Source organism: Symphalangus syndactylus, chromosome 2 (genome assembly GCF_028878055.3).
Source record: "Symphalangus syndactylus isolate Jambi chromosome 2, NHGRI_mSymSyn1-v2.1_pri, whole genome shotgun sequence".
In the NCBI taxonomy this organism is placed as follows: Eukaryota; Metazoa; Chordata; class Mammalia; order Primates; family Hylobatidae; genus Symphalangus; species Symphalangus syndactylus.
Window position 1 is genome coordinate 98939588 of NC_072424.2, and position 16278 is coordinate 98955865.

General features: G+C 32.5%; 1 protein-coding gene across 3 annotated transcripts in view; it reads right to left on the reverse strand.

The window, feature by feature from the left end:
- TBC1D32 (TBC1 domain family member 32) overlaps positions 1-16278 on the reverse strand; it is a 270320-nt gene that overhangs the window by 22807 nt on the left and 231235 nt on the right. For all 3 annotated transcript variants that reach the window (XM_063620893.1, XM_055262795.2, XM_063620888.1), the window contains 4 exons: positions 15757-15826; positions 13639-13754; positions 13081-13235; positions 6602-6742 (listed from right to left, as the gene is read on the reverse strand). In XM_063620893.1, the coding sequence (XP_063476963.1) occupies positions 6602-6742; positions 13081-13235; positions 13639-13754; positions 15757-15826 (482 nt within the window). The remainder of the gene's footprint in view (positions 1-6601; positions 6743-13080; positions 13236-13638; positions 13755-15756; positions 15827-16278) is intronic.

Genomic DNA, 16278 nt, shown 5'->3' on the forward strand with positions numbered 1-16278 from the left:
AACAAATATGCACTTCTTGCTACATTTAATTTTTTGTACTCTAGTTGAGCTTATTTTTACTTTAGAGATCTGTGTATTTCATTTAGCAATCTGCCTACAAATCCTTCACTAATCAACCAATTCCTCAGTGCCTAAAAATACACAACTTCAAAAAGCACTGCTCCTAATTAGATCAAAATGAATAAGCTATGAAATTTGTATCCAAATAATTACTTAATCACATATACCTATTTAGTTACTTAAAAGCTGTTTTCATATTTTATAATTAGCAATAAAATGGTAAATAATATCAACAGAGCAATGATACAATTTCTTAAGACAGATTAACTCACATGGGGAGTCATTAAAAGGACACTTTTACATTACTTTAAGAGAAAGAATAGCATTACTGTTTCAAAATAATGAAGTGGTTGTTATTAAATAAATCTGCTATTTCTATGTAGTTTCAAACTAATACAAATATATAAAACTAATAAAGATATATCCAATTACTAGAGGGATAGTCTCTTTTTAATCACTAAATTGATATAGCAGGGCTTGAGGTATAGCAGGGTTTTCCCATAGTCTTTGTTAGTCCAGTTTTAAATTAAAGAGTATATGGTAGGTACCCAGTAGTCATTCAGGAGCAGGTTGTCTGGTTTCCATGTAGTAGAGGCGGTTTTGAGTGAGTTTCTTAATCCTGAGTTCTAGTTTGATTGCACTGTGGTCTGAGAGACAGTTTGTTATAATTTCTGTTCTTTTACATTTGCTGAACAGTGCTTTACTTCCAACTATGTGGGCAGTTTTGGAATAAGTGTGATGTGGTGCTGAGAAGAATGTATATTCTGTTGATTTGCGGTGGAGAGTTCTGTAGATGTCTATTAGGTCCGATTGGTGCACAGCTGAGTTCAATTCCTGGATATCCTTTTTAACTTTCTGTCTCGTTGTTCTGTCTCATGTTGACAGTGGTGTGTTAAAGTTTCCCATTATTATTGTGTGGGAGTCTAAGTCTCTTTGTAGGTCTCTAAGGACTTGCTTTATGAATCTGGGTGCTCCTGTATTGGGTGCATATATATTTAGGATAGTTAGATCTTCATGTTGAATTGATCCCTTTCAAAAATAAAGATGTTCTTTGAAACCAATGAGAAAAAAGACACAATATACCAGGATCTCTGGGACACATTTAAAGCAGTGTATAGAGGGAAATTTATAGCACTAAATGCCCACAAGAGAAAGCAGGAAAGATCTAAAATTGACACCCTAACATCACAATTAAAAAAACTAGAGAAGCAAGACCAAACAAATTCAAAAGCTAGCAGAAGGCGAGAAATAACTAAGATCAGAGCAGAACTGAAGGAGAAGATAGAGACACAAAAAAACCTTCAAAAAATTAATGAATCCAGGAGCTGGTTTTTTGAAAAGATCAACAAGACTGATAGACTGCTAGCCAGACTAATAAAGAAGCAAAGAGAGAAGCATCAAATGGACGCAATAAAAAATGATAAAGGGGATATCACCACCGATCCCACAGAAACACAAACTACCATCAGACAATACTACAAACACCTCTACACAAATAAACTAGAAAATCTAGAAGAAATGGATAAATTCCTCGACACATACACTCTTCCAAGACTAAACCAGGAAGGAGTTGAATTCCTGAATCGACCAATAACAGGCTCTGAAATTGAGGCAATAATTAATGCCCTACCAACCAAAAAAAGTCCAGGACCAAATGGATTCACAGCCGAATTCTACCAGAGGTACAAGGAGGAGCTAGTACCATTCCTTCTGAAACTATTCCAATCAATAGAAAAAGAGGGAATCCTCCCTAACTCATTTTATGAGGCCAACATCATCCTGATACCAAAGCCTGGCAGAGACACAACAAAAAAAGAGAATTTTAGACCAATATCCCTGATGAACATCGATGCAAAAATCCTCAATAAAATACTAGCAAACCGAATCCAGCAGCACATCAAAAAGCTTATCCACCATGATCAGGTGGGCTTCATCGCTGGGATGCAAGGCTGGTTCAACATATGCAAATCAATAAACGTAATCCATCACATAAACAGAACCAAAGACAAAAATCACATGATTATCTCAATAGATGCAGAAAAGACTTTTGACAAAGTTCAACAGCGCTTCATGCTAAAAACTCTCACTAAATTAGGTATTGATGGGACGTATCTCAAAATAATAAGAGCTATTTATGACAAACCCACAGCCAATATCACACCGAGTGGGCAAAAACTGGAAGCATTCCCTTTGAAAACTGGCACAAGACAGGGATGCCCTCTCTCACCACTCCTATTCAACACAGTGTTGGAAGTTCTGGCCAGGGCAATCAGGCAGGAGAAAGAAATAAAGGGTATTCAATTAGGAAAAGAGGAAGTCAAATTGTCCCTGTTAGCAAATGACATGATTTTATATTTAGAAAACCCCATTGTCTCAGCCCAAAATCTGCTTAAGCTGATAAGCAACTTCAGCAAAGTCTCAGGATACAAAATTGATGTGCAAAAATCACAAGCATTCTTATACACCAATAACAGACAGAGAGCCAAATCATCAGTGAACTCCCATTCACAATTACTTCAAAGAGAATAAAATACCTAGGAATCCAACTTACAAAGGATGTAAAGGATCTCTTCAGGGAGAACTACAAACCACTGCTCAACGAAATAAAAGAGGATACAAACAAATGGAAGAACATTCCATGGTCCTGGATAGGAAGAATCAGTATCGTGAAAATGGCCATACTGCCCAAGGTAATTTATAGATTCAATGCCATCCCCATCAAGCTACCAATGACTTTCCTCACAGAATTGGATAAAACTACTTTAAAGTTCATATGGAACCAGAAAAGATCCCACATTGCCAAGACAATCCTAAGCCAAAAGAACAAAGCTGGAGGCATCATGCTACCTGACTTCAAACTATGCTACAAGGCTACAGTAACCAAAACAGCATGGTACTGGTACCAAAACAGAGATATAGACCAATGGAACAGAACAGAGACCTCAGAAATAATACCACACATCTACAACCATCTGATCTTTGACAAACCTGACAAAAACAAGCCATGGGGAAAGGATTCCCTATTTAATAAATGGTGCTGGGAAAACCGGCTAGCCATATGTAAAAAGCTGAAACTGGAGCCCTTCCTTACACCTTATACAAAAATTAATTCAAGATGGATTAAAGACTTAAATGTTAGACCTAAAACCATAAAAACCCTGGAAGAAAACCTAGGGAATACCACTCAGGACATATGCATGGGCAAGGACTCCATGACTAAGACACCAAAAGCAGTGGTAACAAAAGCCAAAATTGACAAAAGGGATATAATTAAACTAAAGAGCTTCTGCACAGCAAAAGAAACTACCATCAGAGTGAACAGGCAACCTACAGAATGAGAGAAAATTTTTGCAATCTACTCATCTGACAAAGGTAATATCCAGAATCTACAAAGAACTCAAACAAACTTACAAGAAAAAAACAAACAACCCCATCAAAAAGAAAGATATGAACAGACACTTCTCAAAAGAAGACATTTATGCAGCCAACAGACACATGAAAAAATGCTCATCATCACTGGCCATCAGAGAAATGCAGATCAAAACCACAATGAGATACCATCTCATGCCAGTTAGAATGGAGATCATTAAAAAGTCAAGAAACAACAGGTGCTGGAGAGGATGTGGAGAAATAGGAACACTTTTACGCTGTTGCTGGGACTGTAAACTAGTTCAACCATTGTAGAAGACGGTGTGGTGATTCCTCAAGGATCTAGAACTAGAAATACCATTTGACCCAGCCATCCCATTACTGCATACATACTGAAAGGATTATAAATCATGCTGCTATAAAGACACATGCACACGTATGTTTATTGTGGCACTATTCACAATAGCAAAGACTTGGAACCAACCCAAATATCCATCAATGATAGACTGGACTAGGAAAATGTGGCACACATACACCATGGAATACTATGCAGCCATAAAAAAAGATGAGTTCATGTCCTTTGTATGAACATGGATGAAGCTGGAAACCATCATTCTCAGCAAACTATCGCAAGGACAAAACACCAAACACTGCATGTTCTCACTCATAGGTGGGAATTGAACAATGAGAACACTTGGACACAGGAAGGGTAACATTACACACCAGGGCCTGTGGTAGGGTGGGGGTAGGGGGGAGGGATAGCATTAAGAGATATACCTAATGTAAATGACAAGTTAATGCGTGCAGCACAGCAACATGGCACATGTATACATATGTAACAAACCTGCACGTTGTGGACATGTACCCTAGAACTTAAAGAATATATATAAAAGAGTATATGGTAGAGATTCATAAATTATTGGATGCTTTAGACAATACACATTACACTAACATAGGTTAGAAAAGCAAAAAGGAACTCTCAGGAACATACTGTTCCCAGTTGAGCTTTTTAGAAGAATAGAAAGAATTGATTATTGAGCTTATGGTAAATGTTTAAACAACTGCTTCTGACCAGACTTAAAAAATTTTGTGATTTAAAGTTCTAAAAAGTGTTTTAGGTACATATAGCAAGAGCAAAAATTGGCCAAGGAAGAGTATTCCTTTACACTACATGCAATTCATTGCTATATTTAAATTTCTTATTAACTTCAGAAAGTTTAAAATAGGAAGAATAACCTCATACAAATAAATTTAATAAATGATACAAAGTTTCTTCAAAATAAATATGAAAGCTCATATCATAATATGAAGAAAAACTACTGTCTAATTAACTGGAAAAGATTCCCTATAGGATAAATCTAAGGAATGCATGGATAGTTTGCTATTAAGAAATCTATTACTGTATGACATAAAAATATCAAAGAAGTCCCAAGATCAACTTAATCTTAATCATAGAATATATTGGTGAAATTCAACACTATAATTTAATTAAAAGAAATGAGTCAAAATTCAATACTTTAGAATCCAAGACTGGAAGGATTCTTCCATAGCACTGATGCAGAATAATTCTCTGTAATAGACGCTACTCAGCAATAACATGCTGGATAATTTCTCAATAATTCAAGTCTAAAACATATAAGCAATTACGTAGAATTATTTTGGAAGAACTAGATAATTTAATAAAAATAAAATGAAACAAAGTACATTAACATTACAAAGATGGAGAATATAAGTAAATCGACACAAGTCTAGAAAAAATATAACAATGAATATAAAAAGATACATATTTAGTAATTATTAACCATAACCAAAGAGAAAATAAAATTGAAATAGATCTCAAACTACACTCACTGGCAATATCTATTAATGAGAAATGTACCATATCCATGTGGAAAAAAATGGTTTTACTAGATATGATACAGAACAAACAAATGGAAAAGCTTACTATCTTCCTAGATAGACTGAGTATAATAACATAATTTTTCTCAAAGTAATTTATAATTTAAAATAATAGCAATCTAATTCTGATCCAAATTTAAATGGCCAGTTGAAATTGAGCAAACTCATCTCAAAGTATATGTAGTATACACAGAAATAGTTGATTAACTTTTTAGAGGAAAGTAGAAAATAAATGATAGGCTTATTCTTACTCAACATTAAGACATAATACAAAGTTATAATAAGTAATACATAATTTAGGAATTGAAGCAATTTGGACAGTTGTTGCTACCTTAAAATATCTACAAATCAATAAGAAACACTCTAAGATAGGTGGGCAATTAATGAGATTCAATTAGTTAACAAAATTATGGACATATCATTAAACTTACTAATGTTCAAAGAAACACAAAATTTTTAAAAGGGTAACAATTTTCACCTATTAAATTAGTGATTAGTTTTGAAAAATCCAAATACCCAAACATGAAGAATAGGGACAGTCTTCATTTCTGTTAGGAGAATAAAATCAAATTTATTTGATAATATGAGTCACGAGCCTTAAAACTATTAATAGTTACAACTTTAAATTAAGTATTTCTGCTCTCTCAGACCCTGACCTGAAGATTTAACTCTAAAGACAGATGAAGGTTTAAACCCTACAATATTAATTTTAGCCTAATTATAACATAGTGAAGCAACAATGCACACCTCCACCAACGAAGGACTGGCTATACACAGAAAGAAGGATCTGTGGCTGTATATGACCACCAAGGTTGTGCACTGTGTAACTTGAGGCCCCAGAAAAAAACATTAAGCCTTCCTAGATCCCGACAGTAGAAACCAAGGCTGAGGCACACAGGTTAATCAATGGGGATTTTTTGTTAGACAAGACACAGTATATCATATACCAAACAATGTTGGAAGAATTCTTGCCCTGTGTTACCTCAGTTAATCACTGGCATTACGAAGCAAGTATTACCATCTCCACTAAAAAGCCTACATGTCATACAGACTTTCAGAAGGTCTATGCCCTGAATAGCTGAAATTCTGTGAATGGTAGAAAGCATTATAAAGCAAACTTACATGATAACAGGCCTGGGGAGAAAAGCTAACTTGAGGATTTTAAATACACTTTTATTAATTTAAAGGTATTTCCTTATTTGATGAGAACACAGTTTTATTTGAAGACACTGAGATAAAGGAGTTGGAGAAATGCTACTCCCTTATGGATTACCTGTGATGGTGCAAAACCAGACATGTGAAAAGCTGAAAACACAAGAGGCAACTCAGTCTTCAGTAGCATTTCAATATAATGGGTGCTGCAAAAATATACTGGATGGATGCCAGATTCTACAGTGTCATTAGGTAGGTAACTCTGCATAAAAGAGAAAAATTAAAAATTTTATTAATTTTATTATTTAATAAATATACAGATCATTTAAAATAATCCAACATACCTATTTTCCTTTTGCTGCAAATTGCTGCTTCAAAATTAATATGGTGGCATAACATCACTGTAAATATAATTATGTAAAGTAAAAAGTCAGAATGTTAAACAGTGTTGAAAGAAGAAATTTTGATAAAGGCAGTGTTATATACCTTCCAAGACTCAGGAATAAAGTTAATAATTTATAATCTTGGCAACTTAAATCCTGTGGAAAGATGAGGAGGGCTGTTACATGAAAGAATAAATATACATAAAAGTGAGTACACGAGTAATACTTTACATTTTAATAGTAAGTGTATTGAAATATGCTTAACATTCTTGGCTTTGGCCAATGATTCTATAATGTCAAAGGATTTTAGCTTTGTCAGCTCTTGAAGATATTTGCATTGTGCCCTTTACTGTGTTGATATTAGCCTAAATCTGACCCTGAATTAATAATAATTCAAATTGGGAATGATTTGAGAAACTCATCTCTAAAGCTGGGAAAGAAGTGCACAAGGCATTCCCATCAAGGTTCTCAGGTCAACTAGTTTGTATAAAATTTATGTTTATTTCTATATAATTTTAGATTGATAGTTACTTATATACATGTGAATATATACACACATCTATATTTACAAACATATTGTTTATCTTTTCAATTTAGTTCTTAGGTACAATTTATCATTGCAAATGATCAATAATGTACTGTGTATTACTATCAATCTGACATATACCCATAATAATTGTTTTTTAACAGAGTAATAAACCTGAATAAATAATTTTATGTAAAGAAAAACTGTTCAACTAGCAATTATATCAATAAAAAAAGTTAATCAAATTAGATCTGAAGACTTTACATAATTAAAAGACTGCAAAAAAGGCATCTTATTTTCTTGCTTTTACTGGACACATCTTATTTTCAAACTTTTTAAATAAAATAAAGTTAATACTTTTAAATTAAAACAAATTAAACTCATAGCAATTATATGAGTTGAAATACAGAAGATTTATTTAAAGCCTTATTGCTAATGCTAGGATGCTTTTAAGAATCCAGGTTTGAGTTATACACTAAAGTTTCTGAAATCAGCAAGTTGATTTACAGTGGTTTTTCTGTTTTATCATTTGTCATAAATGATTTATTTCACACTGCAGAAATATATATTTGTAGAAACATAAATATTTATGTAAATGTATATTTATGAAGGTTTCTCCAGGAGATACCTCACAGTACTTGAAAAAAACATTATTTTTGTGCATTAATGAATGAAGGATAGCACAGTAAATGGACATCTTGTAGCCAACTTTATATCGATATGTAGGACAAAAAGAAAACTTTTTACTGAGTTGTTAAAATAATAATATGGACTGAATGAGAAACAGTATCCATTGATTTATCTTCTTTCGTGAAATATTGCAATGTGTTTCACTAATGACTTTTTGTAGAATGAGTAAATCTAACAAACATATATGAAAACAAAAATCAACTCATAAATGTATTTTAGTTTTTCCATGCAAACTTAGGTAATAATTTTCTGAATACATGTCTAATAGTAGCATAAGAGTTCTATGTATAGGAAATGATTCATATACAGTGTCTTTTCTAGGCTACATTAGAAATACCTTTAGAGTAGGTCCATTAAGAGATAAAGACAATAGATTTATTAATTATATTTTCAAGGAAAATGTTATTGTTATGTAATGGACTCCCTGAATTGAGGTAAGAGTTCTACTCTTACAAATTAGACTCTGTTGGAAGAAAGTTTGCCATACTTTGTGGTAATACAGCTCCTGATACCAAGGCTTGCATAGAATAGACACTCAACATATTATTGACTGAATGCCAAAAAGAAAATACACTAATGATGGCAAACACAGACTGCACAGTATGCAATCATTAGTGTCTTTTCTTTTTGTCATAAAGTAAGCTCATCATATAAAAAGTTTCATTAGTTGGTCTATTAATTACCATTTCATGCCTCTATTTTACAGTAAATATTGTTCATAAAACTAGATCAATAGTGAGAGCTCTAAGTCACATGAATATAATATGAGGTCTTCTGAATCATCAAATGATAAATTGTTTATTATACTTATAGAGTTTTGATGCAATTTGTTTACCACTCTCTGAAAGGACAGTCACCACTCTCTGAAAGGACAGTAACTCTTTATCATTCAGAACATTGGATTAATGGAACACATGCAGGACTTATATATTAGATTATTAATTAGATGCAGCATTTAGCATCATCTAATTAATAATATAATATATAAACTATGCTAAGACAAAGTGCAAAAAAATTGTCAATAAAGACATTGGCTTTGAGATCCTAGAAAGTGACATAACATGAAGCAAGGACTTTAAAACATAACACTCTTCAGAATACTGTATATTACTTTAGTGATTAATAATAAAAGATTTATGCTTAAAAATATAGCAGTCTTAGTTTTTTTCTTCCATTATAGATCTTTTGATCAGTCATTTTATTCCTGATATTAAGAAAAAAAACTAGTTCTACGTTGCTATGAAAATTAAATAGAAAGACCCATTAGAAAGACTTGAAACTCTCCAATTCAAACAGATTCAGTCTAGTCTGGTCCAGTCTAGTCCTCCATCTTTCAGGCTTTGTGGGCAAAGGATGCACCATGCTTTACAGCAATGTTGTAGTTAACTTGTGCATCATGCATAGAGGTAAACAAAAAATTTTGCAGATTTTTAAAACTTTGATTCTATAATTCTAGATAACATCAATCTTTCTCCTCTCAGAAAAAAAAATGGGAAAACTGAATCTGCAAATATGATTAAGACTTATAGTCACATATAAAAAAGGGAAGGGGTTTTACACTAGACATCTTTCCTACAAGTGATTGGTCACATGGCTTACATTTGTTGATGTTCTACAAAGGGGTAACAAGTATGTCATGCCATTCTAATAATTGTAAAATTTAAATGTAAATTTATACTTGAATACCATTAGAATTTTTAAATCCATGAACTTTCTGAACTAGGTAATTGTTATTTTAAGAAGAGTAAGGGAAGGCTTCTGTAGTGATTACCCTATATTATAACTATTACATGAATTTCCTGTTGAACTATATTACTTCATTTGAGTATTACTTTAGCCTGATTTATCATCAGTGGAGTTTTGTTTGTATGTGCATGTAAAATACTCTGGTTTTTATTTCAGTTTAATTAGATTTCCTTTTTCATATGCTTTTACAGAGAGAGGAAATTTATGATCATAACTTTAATTTATTCTTTGAAATTAGATATTTCTACTATGAAAATAATTTCCTGATTTTTAAAAATGTATCATTTTATTAATGGCTTCAGTGTTAACAACTGGCCAAACTCTGATTCTTGATCAAACTCCGTAAAGAATAACTATTTCATCATTTACAGTTTTTTTCTTAGTAGCAAAGAATAATTGAAGATAATTTAATTAAATCAATACATTAAAGGATTCTTCCGATGTAAATGATTTCAAAGAATAATTTTTCAAACTATTTTTATCTCATATGAGTAATACAGTCATAGTTTATAAAATTTTAAGAACTTCAAATTAATGTTTCATTACTTCCTGTTTTGCTTATCCTAAGCTTATTTTTTTTAAACCTTTTTAAGGTCATTTGTTTACAACATTCTTATGAATGCAGGGGATCTAATATCTTTCATATACATTTTCTAGAGTAATAAAAGCTTACAGATCCTTACATATTTCTATTAAAATATTAATTTACGTGGCTCACGCCTGTAATCCCAGCACTTTGGGAGGCCGAGGCAGGCAGATCATTAAGTCAGGAGATCGAGACCATCCTGGCTAACACGGTGAAACCTGGTCTCTATTAAAAACACACAAAAATTAGCTGGACCTGGGGGCAGGCACCTGTAGTCCCAGCTACTCGGGAGGCTGAGGCAGGAGAATGGCGTGAACCCGGGAGGTGGAGCTTGCAGTGTGCCGAGATCATGCCACTGCAGTCCAGGCTGGGCGACAGAGTGAGACTGTGTCTCAAAAAAAAAAAAAAAAAAAAACATATATATATATATATATATTTATATATATATAAATTTACACATTCAACATACATTTATTGAGTGATTACTATGGGCCTAGAGTTTGGGACACATCTATGAACAAAACAGAAAACTGTTTTCAAAGAACTTACATTAAGTGTATAGATAGATAAATAAATATTAGGACTTGATATAGGCTATAAAAAAAGGTAAAAAAATAGGACAGGGTAATGAGGTTGGGGTAAGCAGAATTGAGGAAATAGGTTGATTTCTTTTGAGGCTGATTACAATAATGTGAGGCTGAGCTAAAGAAGGTAGACAAGTGTGTACTATCAACAGCTATAGCCAAAGTGTCTGTCATCATGCTGCAGATTTGTTCATATTATCAAATTGCATAGAAACCATCACCACAATGTTTGAGACAACAGAACAAATGAAATAGAAAAGGCATCACTTTTAAATAATATATTAAGACTTACTGAATGTACTATCAAGTCAAGTGACATAGGGGAAATAGCAATTCAAAAGATTGTTAGTCAAAAACATTTATACTGTCGTATAAATGTAAGATATTAGTAGCAGCACTTAGCTAACAGTTCTAGATAGAATTCCTGTAGAGGAATCTTAACAGCATGTCATCTGTTTTACAAAGAAGCATCAAAACAAACTACTGGTAATAAAACATTCAACTTGATGTATTTGTAATTGAAAAGAAAAAATGATGCTATGGAAGGCACTGCATTAAGTCTTCACTGACACTGTAGCTGCATCAGTAGAAAGGTGTCAAGACTTTACATCAAGAGATCATTCTGAAAACCCCGAGCCAGTAATGTGTCACTCCCTTCCATTCATATATTCCATATTCAATGATGCTATCAAAATGGTAAGTCAAACAAAATTCAAGCTGCTAGAGTCCTGCTTGTTTTCAGTTTTATAGCAAGAAATGCTATCAGAACACAAGATGGTCGATGTTATGAAAAAAATGTACTATTCTATAGGCTCAAAGTATAAATGCAACTTTACAAAATTATGGTTCAATATGATTCACTGGTGATGTTTAGATGGTGTCATAATGTGAACACTAAAGGCAGAACTGTTAAGACTAGTGGAATGTAGACATTACTTTAAAATATTTGACAGAAGAATGAATGATTGGACACAAAATCCATACCCATTATCAAAAGATTTTCAACATTACACTTGAAAATGAAAGAGTGAAAAGGCTGTTAGATTTTTTAAAATCTTCAAGGACAGTTTAAAGGAATAGAATTACTCAAATTCTGGTTACCAGCAGGCAAATAGTTCCATTGACTAGAGAAAAACTAGTGCATACTTTTTTGCCATTAGTTTCCCTCTGCTCATGGGAGGAAAATTTCTCATTATGGTGAAGAACAAGAATTGGATGATCTTTTTAAGTAACTGTATATAGCTACTTGAAGCATAACATTACAAAATTTTAATATTTATTGTATTCCAGGATGAATTGATTTTATTTTCCTTATCACAAATATATATTGTAAAAAACACCTAATGAATATTTTCATCTCCACATAGATACTTGCCAATCCCCTTAGTTTATCCTTGACTGTCATGTGATTTCACTGTCCAAATGCAACATGTCATGGAAAAGGTTTGAGAAACATTAGCATAGCTGATATTTTTGGCAGTTTCCCCTAGTTGGAAATCTTAACAACAGGCAATAAACAAATAAAATAAACATAAACATTATAAATTGATTGAGGGATATACTTACCTCTAAAGTAACCTCTGAGATTGCATAAGACTAGTAAAATCTTCTAAAATACATTACAATACTTTAATAAATAGTCAGTATAGATTTCCAAAATGTATATAATATGAGTGGTTCTCTTCTTCTATAGAAAATAGTTATAATATCTTCCTAAGAAATGATTTTCTTGTACCGTAATCAGCCAGAGATTCTTTCTAACCAAGCAATGATACAAAACACAAGTCAATAGTTCTCTTTTTAGGTGCAGAATTTAACTAATATAACTATCATTTTTATTTCATTATCATGTTTCTACTTCATGAAAATGCTTCTAATATAAATCATTCAATTACTATTAGGTAAGACAACAAGTATTTGAGAAAATGTCAAATCTATATAATCAGAGAATTAGTCAAAAAACATTCAAGTAGAAAAATGAGTATATTACAAAGTCCTTCACAAACAAAATTATGCCCCAGTGAATGTAAGGATAATGTTCCTTAAAATTTCAAACCCTCCTTTAAAAACAAATTGAAGTCTTACAGAAATATGTAGCCTTGGCAACCAAAGAAAAGCAGAAGTCAGAAGCCTGGAGAATTGACGAAGAAATTGGAATGTTTTTTCTTTGTCTCCCAACATTATCATGAACAGGGAAGATACAAACCAGTCATGGCCAGCATAATTCCCTTGCAGGCAGACTGAAAAACATAGTTAAGAAAACTTTACAATATTTTGTAAGATAAAATATTAAAATTCTGTAAATAAAATAAAATGGATATCTTAAATAAAAAAGCAGACATTCTTATTCTGAATTTATGAAACCTAGTTTTTAAATATTCTTAGACAGGTCTGAAAATACATTCTAATGTCTTTATTCAGTTTAAGATTCAATGAATGAGACTAAATATAATGATTACAACTCAATTTAACAAAATTCATATTTAAAATACAGAATAAAATACTGTAAGAATATATCATAACAAATCACTAATATAGCTTAAAGTACTATTTTGCTATAAATGTGTCAAGGTATACCATCAAAGAATCATGAAAAATATGTGAAAAAAATTAAGCTATTGTGAATATACTCAAAAAGGATATGAAGAGAAGATTTTATGGAAGTTTGCTGCTGTTTCAGGAATCTCTCACAATGCTTTAAAACTAAGGTAAGATCATTTTCTGCACCATCTTTTAAGAGATTGAGGAATTTGCCATACCTATATTAAAAGCCCGCAAAACATAAAACATATCAGGTCTTGCATTGAACGTTTTAAAATTACTTCTTTTAGCATAACTATGTTATACAGAACACTTATAAAAGATTAGCTCTCAATATGTGTTTCTGATGATCATGATATATTTGGATTAACAGTATTCATCTGGCAAATACTGATAACTTTAAAGGAAGATGAACCAGTAACGAGAGAATAACATGATGATATCCTGTAGATGAAATGTATAATGTAAGCATTTTTTTCTGAACTTAATCTAAAACATGGAATGTTGACAGGTTAGTTTTACAAAATGTTGAGTCTAGAAGTACTTTTAGAGTTCAAACAGTCTAATGGTCCTAAATGGAGGTGGTACTTCCCTCAGGGGCCACTCTGGAAATTTGTAGGACTATTTTTGATTGTCATAGTGACTAGGGGGCACTACTGGTACTTAATAAGCAAGGGCCAGGTGATTAGACATGGGACAGTCCTGAACAGTAACTTGCAAATGTCCTATTTGTTACTGGTGTGGATGAAAAAGTTGTTTATAATTATCTGAAACTAATTCTGTCTTACAAAAACTTCTGTATTTTTTAGTATACATACAATGCAACTGTGTATAAATCAAGCAAAGGTAGTGCTTTTGTAATTTTTCTTCTGTAATTTTTCTTTTGTACTTCTGTACTTTTGAAACCTTACTAATAATTGTTCACCATTTTTTAAAAAGTGTCTTTGCGCCAGGCATGGTGGCTCACGCCCGTAATCCCAGCACTTTGGGAGGCCGAGGTGGGAGGATCATGAGGTCAGGAGTTTGAGACCAGCCTGACCAACATGGTGAAAACCCGTCTCTGCTAAAAATACAAAAATTAACTGGGCATGGTGGCATGCACCTGTAATCGCAGCTACTCAGCAGCCTGAGGCAGGAGAATCGCCTGAACCTGGGAGGCAGAGGCTGCAGTGAGCCGAGATCGTGCCACTGCACTCCAGCCTGGGTGACAGAGCGAGATTCCATCACAAAAAAAAAAAAAAGTCTCTTTGCTCGTGGCCACACTGTAGTATTTGAGGCACGAAAAGAAAAATCCGTCTGTATTTGTAGCTGCTGGAGTCACAATGATTTTGCATTTGGACGCCAGCTATATCTTATACTGTAATATATTCAAACTTTTCATAATAACTTTGTTTATTTCTTACAAATATTATATAGAGTTAAAAAATAGGTGACTAGCCTGCTTATATTATCTATGAAGTCCATTTCAGAATAGCAATAGGGCATTATAAAATATTTGTATAAAAAGCAGGCACAGCATCACAAAACATAATTAAGAGAATCATATGCCCTATGTGATACAGGCATGTAAGTTCAAATTATTAAAAAATATCACTTTCATCATGCTGTGAATTTATAAAAATACTCAGCTTTTTAAACAAGTCTTACATGTATCTTTTTAAAATTTGATTCTGAAGATGACCCTATAAGTAAAATGGGAATGCTAAAATCCCCATTTAATAAGCAAGAAACAGAAGTTTCAAGGCTTCAGTCCTTAACTCTCTGTTCGCTGTTTAGCTCACCCATTTATTTTCAGAATTACAACTTGAGTATTAAAAACTCAAACTGCAATAAGTTTTTTAATTTTAACTTCTGCATCTGTCCTTCAGGTACTTTCGTACTCATCACCATGGAATTAATCAGATTCTAGAAAATAGTATGACTGTGCTACCAACGTGCTGACTTTTACAATGTTATTTTTGTAAAAAACCTGATAGTCATGAGGGCTTAAACACACTGTAATTGGCCTCTGGAATAACAATGAACTGTAACTGATTTACCTGGAGAGGTAATTTAATCATGTGCCAATATCCTCAAAAACAAAGTCATTTTCCGAATGATAAACTCTGCATTTAAAGTATACAAAATAGTTGGTTGTTAAATTAAATACTACTGAGCACATATGAGGCAGATAAAACAAATTCTAGAAATGCACAAGGGAGATATTTCCCTATAATATACCTGACAGTCATTTTAATGCCAAGCTGCTGCACAGATGAAAGACTTTCCTTCTTCACATTTGCATCAGTAGCTAAAGACAATAGAAAACTGAGTTATAAAAGTGTATAAAAGTTTGCATAATAATCACATTTTAATTGAAAATTGATGAAAGCAATATTTTTACATATTTTAATGTGAATTTTGAAAACACTGATGAATTCATTCTTTTAGGAACTGTCAGTTACATTTTCAAAGGAATTAACAGAAAACTTTTTACAAGTAACTTTTTCCCATAAAAAGCATTGGAAAACATATTAAATACATAACAATAGTAGTTTTAAAACAATCTATTTTACTTGGCTCTCAGAACAAAAAGAGCCATTGACCCAAAAAGTGATCTAGAAATACTACTTTCATCATGCAATGCATACATAAAACTCTGAATTACAAATATATACAAGCATGGTTATTTCCTTCCTGATACTAATCTTTAAGTAATCAGTGTTCCACTTTTAATGTATGAGGGTAGAATGAATGAATTTC